The sequence below is a fragment of the Atractosteus spatula genome, chromosome 8 (genome assembly GCF_055471065.1).
Source record: "Atractosteus spatula isolate fAtrSpa1 chromosome 8, fAtrSpa1.hap1, whole genome shotgun sequence".
In the NCBI taxonomy this organism is placed as follows: Eukaryota; Metazoa; Chordata; class Actinopteri; order Semionotiformes; family Lepisosteidae; genus Atractosteus; species Atractosteus spatula.
In genome coordinates, this window is record NC_142713.1 from 42343952 (window position 1) to 42361301 (window position 17350).

Consider the following 17350-nt stretch of genomic DNA (forward strand, 5'->3'; position numbering starts at 1 on the left):
TAGTAAGCAAAATTCTTGTTCCATAACATAAGTATGTGAAGATGTCTATTTGATTGATCTCAGAATTGCCACGAAGTGTTTTAAGTCTCTGGTTTTTAAGGGTTCTTTATGTGCAGGTATTAAGAACGTGTTCACAGAGGTCACTCTGGTGCTGCTGTGTTTTTCAGATGGTATTCATCGTATCACTGCGGTGTGCACGCTGCGGGTCACCATCATCACTGATGACATGCTGACCAACAGCATCACAGTGCGGCTGGAGAACATGTCCCAGGAGAAGTTCCTCTCTCCTCTTCTCTCGCTCTTCGTGGATGGGGTGGCCGCTGTCCTTTCCACCACCCGGGATGGCATCTTCGTCTTCAACATCCAGAACGACACCGACGTGCACGGGAACATCCTCAACGTCACTTTCTCCGCTCTTCTCCCGGGGGGGCTGCGCAACCAGTACTTCCCCTCCGAAGACCTGCAGGAGCAGATCTACCTCAACAGGACCCTCCTCACCATGATCTCAACGCAGCGGGTGCTGCCGTTTGATGACAACATTTGCCTGCGCGAGCCCTGCGAGAATTACATGAAATGCGTCTCCGTGCTCAAATTTGACAGCTCCGCTCCCTTCATCAGCTCCAACACCGTGCTGTTCCGTCCCATTCATCCCATCAATGGCCTCCGCTGCAGGTGCCCGCCTGGATTCACTGGGGATTACTGTGAGACCGAGATTAACCTCTGCTACTCGGAGCCGTGCTTCAACAGCGGGACGTGTAGGAGCAGAGAGGGGGGATACACCTGTGAGTGTCCCGAGGATTTCACAGGTGAGCTAATCTGGACTGAAGTTAATGGCTCGTTTCTGTTCGGAGGCCTGGTGTTTTAGTCTTTGACTCCAATGGGGGGCTCTTTAGGACCCGGTGAGTATACACTTAGTTCAGCTTGACCCCTGTGGTTTGTAGGGAGACTTAGATCCAGGCTATGCCACTCTCTGACTGGTCTGGCGCCCTCGCTGGCAGCACAGAATTAGTCCATCCATTGCAGGGATTGAGCTGGGAGATATTCAGACAGGGGACCTTTTGTTTTGCTGCTCAGTAGTACTGCAGGACTAGGTGGTGAGAGTGCTATGCCAGTGCTTTAACTGCATTTTGTTGATTTTAATTTTATTGATTATAATATTTATCAGCTTGATGGTTTCAGAGAAAGCAGTTCCAAGCTGTCTTCCTCCATGTCAACTCACTCAACCAGTGACAGTATCAGTATTACTGATCCAACTAAGGGTATACCTGGTCACAAATAATGTTTGAGATTTCTGAATATTTTTAAAACTTTCACACCACTGATCTTAAAGCATACCTATATATAAAGGAGGTTCATCTTTGTTTAAAAAATGGATAACAAATGCTATTTTGTATTTACTCTCATTAACAGGCTTATCTTGATATACCATACCTTGTTAGCGTGTAATTTTTAAGTTGTATTTTTGTCATTGCAAGTATACTTTACCAAGTAAACCTTGGGATACACGATATATACTGTATATATAACACTTTTGTCATTGCATTCAAGAGATTAATGTCATGGCTATTGCTGTTTTGTATTTACTCTCATTAACAACCTTATCTTGATATACCATACCTTGTTAGCGTGTAATTTTTAAATTGTATTTTTGTCATTGCAAATATACACTACCGAGTAAACCTTGGGATACTATATATATAACACTTTTGTCATTGCATTCAAGAGATTAATGTCATGGCTATTGCTTCTGTTAAAACCAGTAGTACAGTATATTGCTGCTTGATGTGATTTTTAGTGTTTCAATTCAGATAACATAATGATGTTTTGGGTTATTGCTTCATTGATAAAATTTCACACCGTAAAGTGCCATGATATGCAGTTTCTAAGTTTACAATATTTACAAACTTGCAATTTACAATATAAACTATAATCTCATGGATTAGTTATACTCGTTATTATAAAGAAATATTGAAATTAGGTGATAATGTGTCTTACTGCGAACTCTGACCCTTTGAAAATTTGTAGTGCTGTTTTACTGTAGCTTTCATATGCTGTCACCTTGAGGAATGTAGCCTAGCAAGAAGGTTGAGGTGTATTGTTTAGACATTAACATTAATCACAGAGGCCACCTGTGATGTGTTTTGAGCACTTGGTTATTCATCCTGGAGATGCAGTTCCTTAAGGAATTCAGTTCCTCTCATGGGTTCTCAAGTTTCACATTCTTGAAGACAACAGGTGTATTTAGGGAATAAATTACTATTACAATCTTTCATTTAATTTAACAGCCTCTAGAACTTGATGATAGCACATAATTCACCTGAGAACTTATTCAACCATAATGGCAGGCCTGCCTGAAACTAACGACCACTTCCTCCATAGAGCTATTATGGGATAATAATGTAGAAACATTTCTAAGCCATTGCTTTGAAGGTCACAGTTCAAGTCCAGGTAGTTACGTATCATTTTGTGGGGGTGATGACAGCAGAACTGTCTGCATTCGCCTTCTGTTTCTGACATTAAATGAAAATGGATCCCAGTAATAGTTTCTGAAGATGGATTAACCAGCTGGCAATTAAATAATTACCAGCGCTTCACCTAACTTCCTGCACTTCAAAAAGTATGTGTGCTCTATGTCCCATATTTCTTTTAATAGTGATGATGTGAATCTTCATTACTAGCACATGAGAGATAAAATGGAGAAGTTGAAGTTGAGATTTAGCCTTGGTCTAAACAGTGGCTGTTTTCAGATATAAAGACCAAAAACTCTGTAATTGAATACTAACTCATGCTTGCAGTAGATCAGTAAACCAGACTTTGTTCAAATGGTCATATACTCTATTCCAGAGGAACAAAATGAAATGAGTAGAGGGAGATTTTTTTCCTTTAAAGTGTTATGTGGGAAATATGTCATATTCCTCTCCTTCTAATTTTCATATTAGCTCTTATAATAGGAGAACGTTAGCATTTTCATCCCCATATTGATTAAAAAGTTAAAAAAAACACTGGTGATTTCTTCATGTACTAATAATTCATCCTTTTCCTATTGGCGTCTCATGTTGTTTCGTCTTTTGCCTTCTGTAATATCTTTCAATGTTTTAATAATTTACATGCAGCAACTAGACTTTGATCAGAAATGAGATTGCCAAACAAATCAAATATTATTCTTGACAAGAAACTAGCAGGTTAAACACAGACACGTGCTGTATGTGATGCCCAATAGAGCCCTCTTGTTAAACTAAACACTTGAGGTTTTCATTTTTCACATCTTTGTGGCAAGTGCTTTATAGGAAAAGCCTTAACACTATCATACGGTAAACAACATTCCTAAAATGACCATTTGCCATAAAATTCCTGTTTGTTTCATACAATATAACAAAGAGATTTTCATAAATTGAGTTAGGAAGAAATTCACATTTGAAAGCAGCAGGGATTTTAACTGCGTCTTGTGTCTCTCATTGGACTCGTGGTTTTGGCCATGATAAAATATGCTTTTACAATAATTAATTAAAAACTACAGGGGTGTTATATATTATTTTGTTGTCCATAACATCAGTGTAATTTAACTTTAAATATTAAATACAGGGTAATATTTTGGGGTGTTTTCAACTAGGAAGGGTATTATACTATACCTGTGTTGTACTTTACAGACTATATATTTCAAAGATTGTAGAAGGACATCTTAGCCACCATCAGCAGACTAGTCTAAATTTGGTTGGTGTCTTGTGCTGTTGATCCATAGGAGAGCACTGCGAGGTCAATGCCCGCTCAGGAAGATGTGCTCCTGGTGTTTGTAAAAATGGGGGGACCTGCATCAATCTCCTGGTGGGAGGCTTCAAGTGCGAGTGCCCCCCGGGGGAGTACGAGAGGCCGTACTGCGAGATGACAACCAGGAGCTTCCCACCTCAATCCTTCGTCACCTTCAAGGGCCTGCGGCAGAGGTTCCACTTCACAGTCTCTCTCACGTGAGTGTGGTCCCTTGAATTAATAGGCTTGCTCTTGTGGTAGTATTTCAGCCAGGTTATTTATATAACCTTTAGTTCTTCTTCATTCCCTCTTTTGCATCAGGATTTAAAAAGGCTCGAATAACCTCCTGTGAGATAGCGCTCCTTTTGCCAGATTCATTTATGTTAATTTATTCTTGTTAAGAGCCTGCTTGAAAAATGTGAGCTCGAACCTGCAACTTCCAGTACAGGCCTGGTGGGTTGTACTAGAATGGATTGGAGGTATTGGACAAAGATCATGTTTATTTTCTGATCCTCAGTCAGCTGCTTAGAGGAGCCCATGGTTGTTGACCACAACACACTGAGAGGGTCAAAGACTCAGAGAATTTATGAAGCTCTGGAATTGTCATCACCTGACTTAGATTAAGGCCTAATGAGTCAATGAAGTTCTGAGACCTTACAGAAAAATAACACTAGTGCCCAAACTTTTGCACATGCCACATTTACTGTTTTATTTTTTTCGATTTGTTAAATTCAGCAAATAAATAGTATCTGTGCATTAAAATTTGCAGAAATATGTCAAGTTTAAGTTTGTTTGCTGTAGAGGTTGTGTTAACTTCTTTTCACTTAGAAAATCAACAAAACATGTAATTTGGACAGAGGTGCCCAAACTTTTGAATACAACTGTATATATAAATGTATGCTTTAAAGTGTTACAAAACATATATACCCACAAAGCGTATATGTGTGTGGTTTTATAGTTCTGGAAACCCTAATAAAAATAAGTGTTAATATAAGTGTTGCCTCTAGAAAAACTGTAAATAACATGGCACAAATAGCTTCCTTAGACATATTTTATAGCATCTGAGAACTGTGATTATTTTAAACTTTTTATAATTAATAACATAAATTGAACTACATTACCACATTCCTGTTTTTTTCACAACAGGATTTAAAAAATGCTCCAGGATGTTCTGTCTAATCACTCAGTGAGTTTTGTATTTGACTTTACTGGCCTTTGTATCCGGCCAAAAAGGCAACATCAGATTTGCTGTCTGTCTGTTCTCGCATTATTGCTCTATTCCGAAAGACAATGTTGATGTTGCCAGGTTTGGAAAACCCATTTCCTGCAGTTACAGATCACACCCGTACTTGTGTGGTTACAGTTGTACATTTATTGTTTCTAAAATATCCAATGGAACTCGCAATCTTGACACAGAGCCCTGTGTCCTATGAATATATTACACGTAACATTGTGATGCAGCATGCTGTGTATACGATATAACAACCCAAGTTTAGTTGAACAATAGCGAATTTCTTTCCATGAAGATTTTTTTTTAGTTTTAGTGTCTAGAAGAGCATTTACAAATCCACCTGACCTAGATTTATAGAAAATTGAAATAGAATAGAAAATCAAAAAATGTAATTCTTTTAGTGTATATTTTTCTGTTTAAAGCAGTAACATTTTCTAAATGTTGATTAAGCAGTAATTGATTAGCACATGTAGATATACACTTTGTATGCACTGCAAGGAAATGCTATATTATTAAATTACACAAAAATCAGAAACTCATGGTTTAATGAAGTTTGCACATAATTACGTCAAGCTTCAATTATGTATAAACTTTCCTCTTGTGTTTGTGAAACGATATGGGCCTTCTTTAAATCATACATTTTCTAGTTTTATGCCCTGGACATCCTGGCTGATTCTCCCTCCTAGAGTTTTGTTCTGTTGTCATAGGGAATAAATAGGATTGTGGTAGTGAACTCCAGCTATGTGGTCCAATAAAATTCAAATGCTGTGCTTTCTTTACAGGTTTGCTACCAGGGAAAGGAATGCTTTGCTTCTTTACAACGGCCGTTTTAATGAAAAGCATGACTTTATTGCGCTAGAAATCATTGATGAGCAGGTCCAGTTGACGTTCTCAGCAGGTAAGATAGCCAGACAGTTTAGTCTATGTCGCTTGTAAAATGGAGCACTAGATTTTCCATTAACCGAGTGAATAATGTGAATATTCATCAACGAGCAATATGTGAAGCAGCAGGCTACTTTTTAGTTCAGACTATGGATTGATACCTTTTCATTGTTCCAGCAACATGCACAGAAAGATGTCATGTTTATAAGTAGTAGTGTATATAAAATGTCAAAATGAATGAGCTACTTTTTTTAGGATGACAGTAATTTGCAAAAGATCACAAATCAGTTTCTTCTTTAATTTCAAAATGATGGAAATCTAAATGTTACATACTTTCTTCAATTATTTTTAAATTAATATGTAGTTGGTAAAGTGAGAAAAAAATGGGTATTTGTAGAAATTCTAAATATTTTGTGAATACAGTACATTTCATTTTAAGTGGGTTTTATATAAATTGTTTGTATTCAGATCTATGATTTTAATCCTCTTTATATTATATAAATATTTAAGTGCCATAACATTTTTTCCTGGTTGTTACTAAGAGCAAACCACTTCGAAGAGGCCCAATATTACATCTTAAGTAGCAAAATGCTGATTAATAATGTAAATCACAGCAGGGGTTATAAGGCAGATTATGTAACCTAAGGAGTTAATTTTCAAAGAATGGTTCAAATACTGTATTATTAAACCTCACTCTTTCAACTGCCTGTTCCGATGCTGAGATTGGTACAAATGGACTCTGTCACTTTCAATTGAAATAACATCTTTCTCATGGCTTTTGATATTTTCTGGTTAACATATTGGCTAGATTTAGACATCAATGATTTTTCAGTTACTAAGTGTTAAGGGTATCATTCATCACTCTGTTTCAGTTAATTGAACAGCAGCTGCCTGCTACAATAAAACACCACTGGTCTGTAAATCCTGTTTTCCTTTAACCCTGAGGTTACAGCACAAATAAACAGTCATGTGAGACAGACCTGATATGTTGTATCTGTGTTTTGAATTCTTCAGCATTTGAAACTCAGGATATCAACTAGGATAGCAAGAATACCTTTCATCTTTGTTGCTGTAGAACATCATAAACCTGTTTTGAAAAAATAAAAAAATCATTTCACAACTGTGGTGTTAGTGTGCTCAGAAAGATGTGAAAATAAGCATATAAGTGGTGTATCTAAGAGATGTTTTAAAGTTGGTTTCTATAAGCTTTTTGCAGTTATTGATAGAAATGCTAAATAGTATAGCAATAATATGGCTTTGTATGATATTGCTAGAATGTATTTCTCAACACAGATAATTCTCTCCTTAAACAGATTTCTGATATTTGTTAACGGAGGATGCTGGTTGCTTTTGTAGTATTGAAAGCCTCTTTACTTTGTAGTCCATCCTATGTTTACATTCTAATAAAAATACTTTAAAAGATTCTGTATTACACAGTGGAAGTTACTCAACAAAGACTTCTTTTATGACAGTGTTGAGAAAATTCTAAACTGTAAATCAGTGTGTCAATCAACAGTTTACAGTACATATTCCTTGTGCTAGATGGGTTCTGTAATGAGGAATGGAAGTGAAAATAAAATTGGGTGAGACGAATAAAATCACAGAATCAAACAATCATTCACACTGAAACCTTCGATGGAAAAAGTAAACATAGCTACATTTTATGTGTTGGCTTACTGTTTGCATTGTCTGAAAGTAAATTCCTGCCAAGGAAACTTCAGCCCTTGGTAAACACTGATTAACCTTTCTGCAAACCAGTCAGTTTCATCCAGCTTCTTCCAAGTGAATGTTACTGAAAGGAAAAACAAAAGTTCAAGCACCTTTTTAATCTATATAGGAAATCTGTGACTCATTTATTTAACAGCAATGAGGTAAAGCTCTGACATTTTTGCAACAGGCTGTTCCAAAAAGACAAGGTATAATCAAATGAAAAGCATGACAGTGTTGTAAAGTATCCATGTTAAATTTGTTGGTATCGCTTATATTGTTCAGTTGTTAAATCTGAAAAATGCTACATGGGAGTTTTATGCCCACCTCACTTTTCACATTTATCCCTGTTGTAAATTCCAGGAGAGGCCAAAACCACTGTAGCACCATTTGTTCCAGGAGGCGTCAGCGATGGCCAGTGGCATTCCATCCAGCTGCATTACTATAACAAAGTAAGAGATGGCTACTATTTGCTTTTGTTTATTTGAGGAGTCTCTGTAGATTCAGGTTATGAGTGAGGCCATGCAAGTAGCAGCACAGCGTGAGCTTCAGAGCAGTTATTCTACGTCTAGTACTTCACAAAACATTATTTTATTCATCGTTCACCTGGATGATGGAGCCCATCAAACACAAATTTGATCTTGACTGGGGTTGGAATTTTTTCCAACTAGCTCTATAACTATTTACAGCTGGTTGCTAGTTCAAAGTGAAAGATAAACGATTAGAGGTGCTTCTCCATATGTTGTGAATTCTGTTTGCACTGCACATCTCATGTTTTTTTTAAATATTTTATCTTCCTCAATCATCCACTTATAATGTACTGTGAAATGTAAAATGATGGAAGATGAGGTGGTTGAAGAACATATGCAACACTCCATGACTTAAAACCTCAAAATTGCCTGTATTAGTTTGGACTGTGTAGGTATTATTGCTTTATGAACTTCTATATCGCCATCACACCCTTTTTCCTTCTACCTTCTTTTGCTAAAAGCCACAATTCAAATACAACTACGTGAGCATATCTATAACAAGTTTGAGTGTTGCACTTTATAATAATTTCTGAAAGTTGTTGCTGCATCATTTGTGAGATGAGATCTTTGGTCCAACAGTAATGTAAGCAGAAATATGAGCCAGATCTAATAATAGTTCTGCTTTGTCAATTATTTTCCCTGTACATTCGCAGTGTTTTTCCAGGAATCTGGAACATAAGATCTTTTCAGTTTCATATTTTTAATGGCCTGTTCAGAAACACTTAGCCGAACAACTTAAGCCAGCAAGAGGTCAGTTATCAGAATGTTTATTTTGGATGTACAGTAGCAAAACTTTCTGTTTTATTTGTTTTATCAGTAGTACAGTCGATTTTATAACTGCTTTATTTTCACCTCTGATTGTTTATGGTTTCTGATCTTGTCAGTATTTTCTGGGACGTGGACTACTCACTCTTTCCATCAAAAGGGAAACGTGACTAAAATTGTTTTTGTAACGTGATGAACTGTGGAGTAAGATAATATGCTAAATGTCAATACAAAGTTTATTTAGTGATTTTTTTCTGATTAAATTCCCTCTGTCAAATAACTTTGTGCAACACCATTAATCAGATTTCAGTACATGTCAATATAGATCAACAGGAATTAAATGTTAGGTCCTCCAAACCTTTCCTAAAAGAAAAATTATTTTTAAAAAGGTTATTTGGACCCAATGAGATTAACTGATGTGGTGCCAGTTCTAACGTATTCCTTTCTTTTTCATGTGTTTAATTTGTATGTTAAATGTTTCACTTCCTCTTTTAACCCCGCCCTTCAATGCACTCAGTAAGGATTCATTGTAAACAACTGTGTAACAGTGATGCTTTGTGATTAGAGATCTGGCTAAGAAAATGTCGTTTGTTATAACAGTGTAAATAAAAAGAGGAAAAAGAGAAACTTTTACTTCAAATAGTAGTTCGTCATTGGCAACTGTATGTTTTGTATGGTGTTATTTAATAATGTATGTGTATTTTTGTAGGAATACGACCACCACAAGAAATAGAATTAAATTAACCCTTATTATTGACTATATTCAACTTGAGCAAGACCAGCTTTTGAATTTTGACAGTTTCTTTCACTTAATTTAAGATTGTTTAACTTTCTTCTCCTTAAAGGCCCTCCAAAAATCTATTAAATCTGACCAAGCCTTTGATGGTGTTTGTAAAAAAACACTAAGATTAGAGTCTTTCTAAAGAAGGAGTAAGTGGCAGAATGACCTTTGAAGAACTGAAGTAATTTATGAGGTCAAAATGTGATAATAGACAGTGGCCCATGTGTTATGATTATGTGTTGCTGGTGAATGAAATTCATTTTAAAAAACTGGCAGTAGTATGACATTTGACATTAAATTTCTGACTTGCGATGGTAATCCCATTTTTTCTTTCAATTTAAAAGGTAGAATATCTGACAATGTCTACATTTTTCTTATGTTGTTATAATAAAGTACGCTATTTTTAATGTTTAACTATAGTTTTCTAGTAATAGTTTTCTTTTTTCGTAAGTCAGAAATGAGTTCATCCTGGGTGATGGCATCTATTTAATTTGAATCCTTTATCCTTGCTAAATGTAAATCTTGTGTTATTTATTCAAACGTTGTATTATAGGTTAGAGCATAGTTAAACTATTTCCTTTTATGGTTTCCAGTAAAAGGTTTAATTTCCATCTATGAGCAAATTCAAATATTTTGCTCCCAATAACTGTAAAATGTTTGGAGTTTTATCAAAAAAAGTTTCATAAACCTTAAATTCCTGTTTGTGCTGTATCTTTTTCTTGAATTATTTTACTATGTATACTTCTATATTTAACATTTTTATATTTGATGTCATTATCCTATGTCTTTTTTAAACATTCTCTCCACTCTCGAGCAGCAGGGACGTTGCCTACATTGGATTTACTGTAGCTTTGAATTTGTTTTTCTGTTTCTTTTCTGTAATCATTGTTTGCCACTTTCAAGACAGGCGTTTATTAAAGACTTTGGGCGTTCAATTACAAACTATTACACATTACAAAAAAGCTGGTTTCCATGGATACTGGACGTAATCATAGTTTTGTTTTTATTGGTGTGTATTTTGCTTTCAGTTAAGTCTGCTTTCTTCATACTTGCGAGACTTATTTCTGCCGTTGCACTTTGGTATAAAACTAAAAATGATGTATCAGTAGTCACTAAGTTATTTATTGTTATTTATATTTATTTATACTGAAGAATGTATGCATTTGTGCTGAAGCCTATTATTACTTGGAACCTAACTGAGGGTGATGTCAGAAAGTAGCTGTCTGGCAGGGAAAGCTGCATCATTGCCCTGTCTGCTGAAGAACTGTTTACTGTGAAAGCATGAGCATGGGCCTGCTATGTAATCAGTGTTGATGTTTACAGGAAGGATTAGCCCACAAATCCTCTAATTGCCATGTCTTTTTGATCTATAACCATTCGTTAGAAGACTGAAATTGTCCTCTGTTTAGGCTGTGCGAATGTTACATTTTGAAAGGGACAGGCATGGAAAGTATAGCTCTTGTTACATGCTAAAATGTTAACCATGTGCCCCTTTTATGTCTTATAAATTGTTAGTTACTTTCAGTCCCTTCATTTTGATTTGAAGACAGACCTTTTCAGTGTACTTGAAGGTGTTTTTTCAAAACTAAACATCTAGAAGTAGAAACTCCTGGTGGGAATTTATGAGAAAGCAACTTTTTCCTTACTTCACATCTGAGCTATTGCCCCCGGTAGATACTAATTGTTGCCTGGAATCTTATAGCTGTATGTTTTTCTGAAATGATTAGGTACATTAGCTTTGTAGTAACAATTTTGAACATATAAAACCTCGCTTAGGGTCTGGTTTAGCTGACATGTGCGTTTTTAATGGTAGACCAGAAGAGTAAATAGTCACAATATAAGAATTCCCATTTTTTCTCTTATGTAGAGTAGCAAAAAACTTTAAGCAAGGAATGTCGTAATTCATTTATTCTTTAAAAATGTTCTTTTAAGCATTTAAAATAAATTTATACAAAATAATTTTTAAAGGTTGGGAATGTTAAATTAAAAATAATAGGCAAAAATAAAACCATGATTAATATATCCTGTAGCCATTTTATCAAAAGGCAACAGGAAAAATGTGCAAAATATGTGCGTGTATATATATATAAAATAGACCACCCATGCTTGAATGTGAAACAGCTTGGAAAGACCACAGTGGAGCATGGCTCGTTATTTTAAACAGCCTCACCTACTGTGATCTTTACCTGTGAGCCTTAAACATGACTCATAGTCCTGTGCAGAACACAAGAAGAGACTTTAGTCCTACTTTTGATATCCTGCAGTGTTTTCTTTGCCTTTAGGCAAGTTCCTGAAATCCCAGTATTTTCTTTTCCTGTACATGTCAATGGGTTTAAATTATGGAAGTCAAATACGCTTTCAGTGTCTTGTGTGATTAATTTACGGAAATGCAATTGTTTTTCTTTTGTAAGTTTTAAAGCAGATTTTTCACGACCTTGCAGGAAGGGTTAACAATACACTTGTCACGTTAAAGACATTTACTAGAGGACACCAGCAAATTCTGACAAAGCCCAATGCATCAACCTCTACTAATTTTCAGGAACTTTACACATTTTGCTACTTTAAAGGGATATTAACAAAATGAAGAATTCCCAAATGTTTATACAGAAATTTCCCACTACACATTGATTTACAATTTTTTTTACAAATACTTTGCCACTATACTTACAGTATACCAAGATTTGGTTTTCTTTTCCCACATTTCTCCAGCCAGTCATTATCAGTCATTTGCAACAGATGACATCAACTCATCAAATTATGCTACATTTCATTGTAAACACAGTTTTACTTATGCAATATGTATGTATATTACCAGACTATATTCACAAATGGTTATTTATAAGTGTAATGCCTTTAATAGTGCTTTAAATATTTTGTATGAAGCAACAGCAGAAACTTTAATTAATTAATAACTTACATTTTATCTACTATTACTGCGTTAAGGAGAAGAATACTGTAAATGTGTCAAAATGCTTCTTGTGCAGGCAAGTAGATTGTATTTATCAGAACCTACCCCCCACACACCTCCTTTACATTAATTGTTTTGTGCAATTAATTGATTTGTTGTGTTTGGATTTACTGTACAGTGTACTCTTCAAGAAATGCATCCCCAGCATACACTGCAGCACAACTTTATGCAACTGTAACAAAATGCAGAAAACCATTCCACTGGCCCTCAAATCCCCCCTCCCCCTCATCCACGTATCAGTGCACTGCCCCCGAATTGTCCTACAAAGAAAGCCTGGGAATCTAAATCAGTGAATGCAGGAGGATGGTGAAGTTTCCTAGCATCAGCTGCCATTTCTCAGGGTCACACAATTCCTTTATCAGCTATGTGGACACAAGCAGTAGATAGTTACAGAAAAACAGAGTCCAGAAAGGCAAAGGCCCATTGATACAAAGCAATTTTTGGGAATGGTAATGGAAATATTATAGCAGGAATATCATATCATGGTAGAAATATCCTTACCATATACAAAATGGGTCTGTTGCTGTGTTGGGGGCACACAGCTTCTGTTGGGAGTCAACAATATGCATTACAAAACTTCTGTGAAAATCTGTTAATGAAATCCATTAAATTAATTAGCTAATGATCAGGGTCGGGTGAGATCCATCTCAATTTTTCTACAAAGTATCATTAAAGTTGGTTAATACGGTTGATTTTAAATGAGGATAAATTTCAGTCCAAGGTATTTAAAATAACCTCACTGCTGGAATGTAGAGGTAGAGCTATATCTTTCAATGTAGTATTTAGGGGAAGCAAAGTAAGTTTTATTTCCCTGTAGCACACTTAAACTGTAAAGATATCAAGGAAAGAAAGAAGTGGTTGAGCCACCTTTTCTAAAAACAAATGGCTATTATCAGCATAAGGTGGGAGATAATGCTGTGATCCCAATATATATGATACAAAGGAACAAGTAATAGGTTTATTCCATGCTGAAAAAAAGAAGAAAGAAAACACAACGTTTCGGCCGTGGAGCCTTCTTCAGGTGTGAGAAAGACAAGGCAGTAAGCAAAGGTAATGTAGCGGGAGAACAAAGGCTGGGAGGGAGGAGGAGTGAGAGGCGGGAGCAGGGGACAGAAAGAGAGGCCAATCAAGAGGTGTGAAGTCAGGATAGGTGTAGAGAGATGTGAAATGAAACCTCCAATGAATGGAGAAAATTTAGAAGAAAAGTAGTCTGTTGTTAAGAGAAGGGGGAAGGTGTGATCCTAGCTGTTTTTCAGCATGGAATAAACCTATTACTTGTTCCTTTGCAGCCTACGCATGCTGACGCAGCTACCCACCTGAACTACTACAATATTTATGATAACTGTCGACTGGCATACTGATTCTAATGAGATGGCAAATAATTGCAGAGTGAAGTGCAATCTTGGCACATACCTTTGGACCTAGAGAACTGAAGGGAACAAAATGGCACCTATAAGAACCATAATTAAAGCATTGGAATGCAGTAAAAATTTAAATTTGTCCCTAACCCCACATAGTCCCATGCAAGAAGGGCAAATGTCATTTTAGAACCAGATAGTTGGTACAGTTTGTGTTGAGTGGCAGTCTTAATAATAAGAAGGAGACACTGAATATCTTTCATCACCAATGGGGCCTTGACAGATTCTGTTTAATCATGTTGAATTACTTAATTCACATAATACGTTTATGCATAAATACCTTGGCGCACAGTTTAATAGAATTTATTAAGGACAGGGGGCAATAGCTGGAACAGAGAGTCTTAAAAACATTTAAAGAGCCACTATTAATGTCTTATTAAAAAGATCCCATTTGTAAACGCATATGTAACCCAACATAATCCACTAAATAAGATGTTTATTGATGTGGCAACTACAAGAGCAAGGTGAGGAATCTTTAGGGCTTAAGAGATACTATTTTTATACAGTAACATCTTTCAGGAATAAGTGTATTTCTACTAAGTTATTTCAAAGTTCTCCATCATAGAAAGAGATGTAGAGAAGTCTTTGCTGTATATCATTTTGTGTGGTATTTTGTAAATGGAGACCATACTTTACTGTCCATACCGAATAATTAAACCTTCAGGTTTCATTCAGTGTAGGACTACCATTGTGGATTTTTATTAGAAATTACTCAAATGTTTTTTTTCCCTTTTCATATGAGCTTATACCTTTTTGTTTTTTTCTTCCAAGTTAAAGTTATTCTATAATATTTTCTAAGGATAAGAAGAGATGAATGTTTAATCTTAGTTTAAGCCTGTAAAAGATGCAAGTAGAATTGGTCAAATACAAATGTATGACCTTTACTTCCCATTTACACTTCAAGCCTTCAACGCCCTACCTCCATGGAAGTTGGGAGGGTAACCTACTGTCTCGCCGAAGAAATGATCTGCAGGATTCCTCAGTTTTGTTTTCTGTGAATTATTGAAGTTGGAGTATAGGATTAAAGAGAATCTAATTAAACTTTTTCCAATTATCTACCCAGGATAGCCTGCATCTCCTTGATTCCAGTGGGGTCCTGCATGTACCCATATATACAGCATGGCTGGAACTGAAACATAAGGAGGTAAAGTGACGTAGCCAAGGTCATAGCAAAGTCAGTGCCTTACCTGGGTCTGGAGTCCAGGATTCTCTGGCCTCCAGTTCACAGCTCTGACCACTAGGCTACTCTGCCTCCTTTAGTTACTGTAGTCCTATGATATAACATTTACTGTGAAGCTAATACCACTCATATATGCATAGAAACATTTTTGTTCCAAATGGATGTGGTTTATTTTTGTCTCTGAAAAGTCTAATGTTGTGCCTTGAAACAGACCTTGTTTTCAGTATAACATACCAAATGGCTTATTAGAGCGGTCTTCAGACATCATTTGTACTGATCTGGCTATGTTGTGCAGTCTTAATATAAAAGGAATGCTTGCAAGGAATCATCTTTCTGTAAAAGTGAAAACAAACAGGCAATACTCATTATCTCATAAATACAATATTAAATATTGTGTAATGTATAGAAGTGCTATTAATTCTAATATGAATAGTTTATCTTCTTTTGTAACTTATTTCTAGGTATTATTTGTGGTTGTCAAAAGTCCCCATCATGGGTTGCTGTCTAGCGACATAAAATAATATTGAAATATTATTTTTTTTTATAATACTTCATAAATAAAACTATACAGAAACAGGGATACTAAATCATTTTAGGCTACTGCAGGCAAATTCTTTTGCTCTCTTTATCCTTGGAATCTTTTGTGTGACCTTTGCACTGTTGTATCTGGTGAATGTGTTTGATTTGCAGGGGAAATTTATAACTTCCTGCTGAAAAGCCATGTTTTTAGCACTTTTTTTGATAGAACATGTACAAAGGTTTGCATTTTAACTACTGCCTGTTGCAGACAAGAAGATAGTACGGGAACTGGATTTATGGGATGTTTTTGTGGAATGTTCAGAGAGGGGAAAAACATTTATGTTGTTCTCTTGTAACTATCCTCAACTGTCTGGTTGTAAAAGTCAGTAAATCAGTGGATGTTGCTCCCACTTGTGGGTAAAAATGATTAGATCTTCACTGGGAGTTTTGTTCATAACAGGCTTCTTATTTAGCTGGTATTTAATTCACAGTATCTAACCATTAAATACATATAATTAGTAGAGACAAAACTATATCCATCAATTAAGTAATTACATATTTTTTTGAATTACTCTTTCATTTCAAATGTTGCATTTCCTTCAACATTTACTAAAAAACGTATTCTACCAGGTGATAAAGTGAATTAACTAATTTAAGACATTAAGCATAGATAATTATTTTGCAACTGTGGATTCTTTTGAGCTGTAGAAAACATATTAATAAAATATTGTAAACTTTCCTGCTTTCATTCTGTTTATAGTACCATTAAGGTTACATAATACCAAATAAAAAACTTTAACTGAATCAGAAAGCATAGGTGGTTTAGAAAAATGTCTTCCTGTAAATAAGAACGTTTACCTCAACCCACACATAGGACTAATTCATTACATGGTTGTGTAAGTAAAACAATCTTTATGGCTTAAAATAACTAAGACTTGTGACTGATATTTACAATGAGAGAGACTTTAAAAACTGTGAAAACATGACACATCTCTGTACTATATAAATCTAAACTAGGTATAGCTTTGAAAATGTTTCCATCTTAACATATTTTTAAAACTGCATGACACTTATTATATCATACATTATAGATGCATAGAAAACAAAAGTCATAACTTAAACTTGTACATAATAATGTGGAGGAAAAGGCTAAAACAGGTAAAGAGGAATGGTTTAATGATAGTTTACATGAGTCAGGTTTCATGCATTTACTTGAGTAGAAATGGCAGTTACACATTAGTACAGTATCGGCTTTCCACATGACATATTTCCTATAACAGAGGAGGTCAGGTGACTTGTGGAACAACAAGTATTAATCACGACAAGGAATTTTATCTCTCTTGGCCCTCTCAGATGTCAGCCTGTTACAGAGACGAGCCCTGTGGTTGAGTTTTGGGGATGTAGCCTATGTTCTTCTAAGGAAGGAACTGAGAGAAAAAGCGCTCAAGATATTCAGACATACACAATTATTTCAGCTCATTGGTCTGTCTTGGAAAATATATAACTGATAAATACTTTAGGATTTCAACCATACTTTGTTTCACTTTTTCTAAACATTTTAAATTTTAAGTTTGTGAATGATGCAAGTTTAATACGGAAACATTCTTTTGAATGCAATTTGGAGG

At 35.6% G+C, this 17350-nt stretch overlaps 1 protein-coding gene across 4 annotated transcripts in view; it reads left to right on the forward strand.

Moving 5' to 3' along the window:
• The window catches only part of celsr1a (cadherin EGF LAG seven-pass G-type receptor 1a), a 106817-nt gene that overhangs the window by 41133 nt on the left and 48334 nt on the right, over window positions 1–17350 (forward strand). For 3 of the 4 annotated variants that reach the window (XM_088924271.1, XM_088924268.1, XM_088924270.1), the window contains exons 2-5: window positions 168–806; window positions 3740–3962; window positions 5758–5873; window positions 7928–8016. In XM_088924271.1, the coding sequence (XP_088780397.1) occupies window positions 168–806; window positions 3740–3962; window positions 5758–5873; window positions 7928–8016 (1067 nt within the window). Of the gene's footprint in view, window positions 1–167; window positions 807–3739; window positions 3963–5757; window positions 5874–7927; window positions 8017–15089; window positions 15171–17350 lie in introns of all 4 variants that reach the window. The other variant, XM_088924272.1, reaches the window with a different exon arrangement.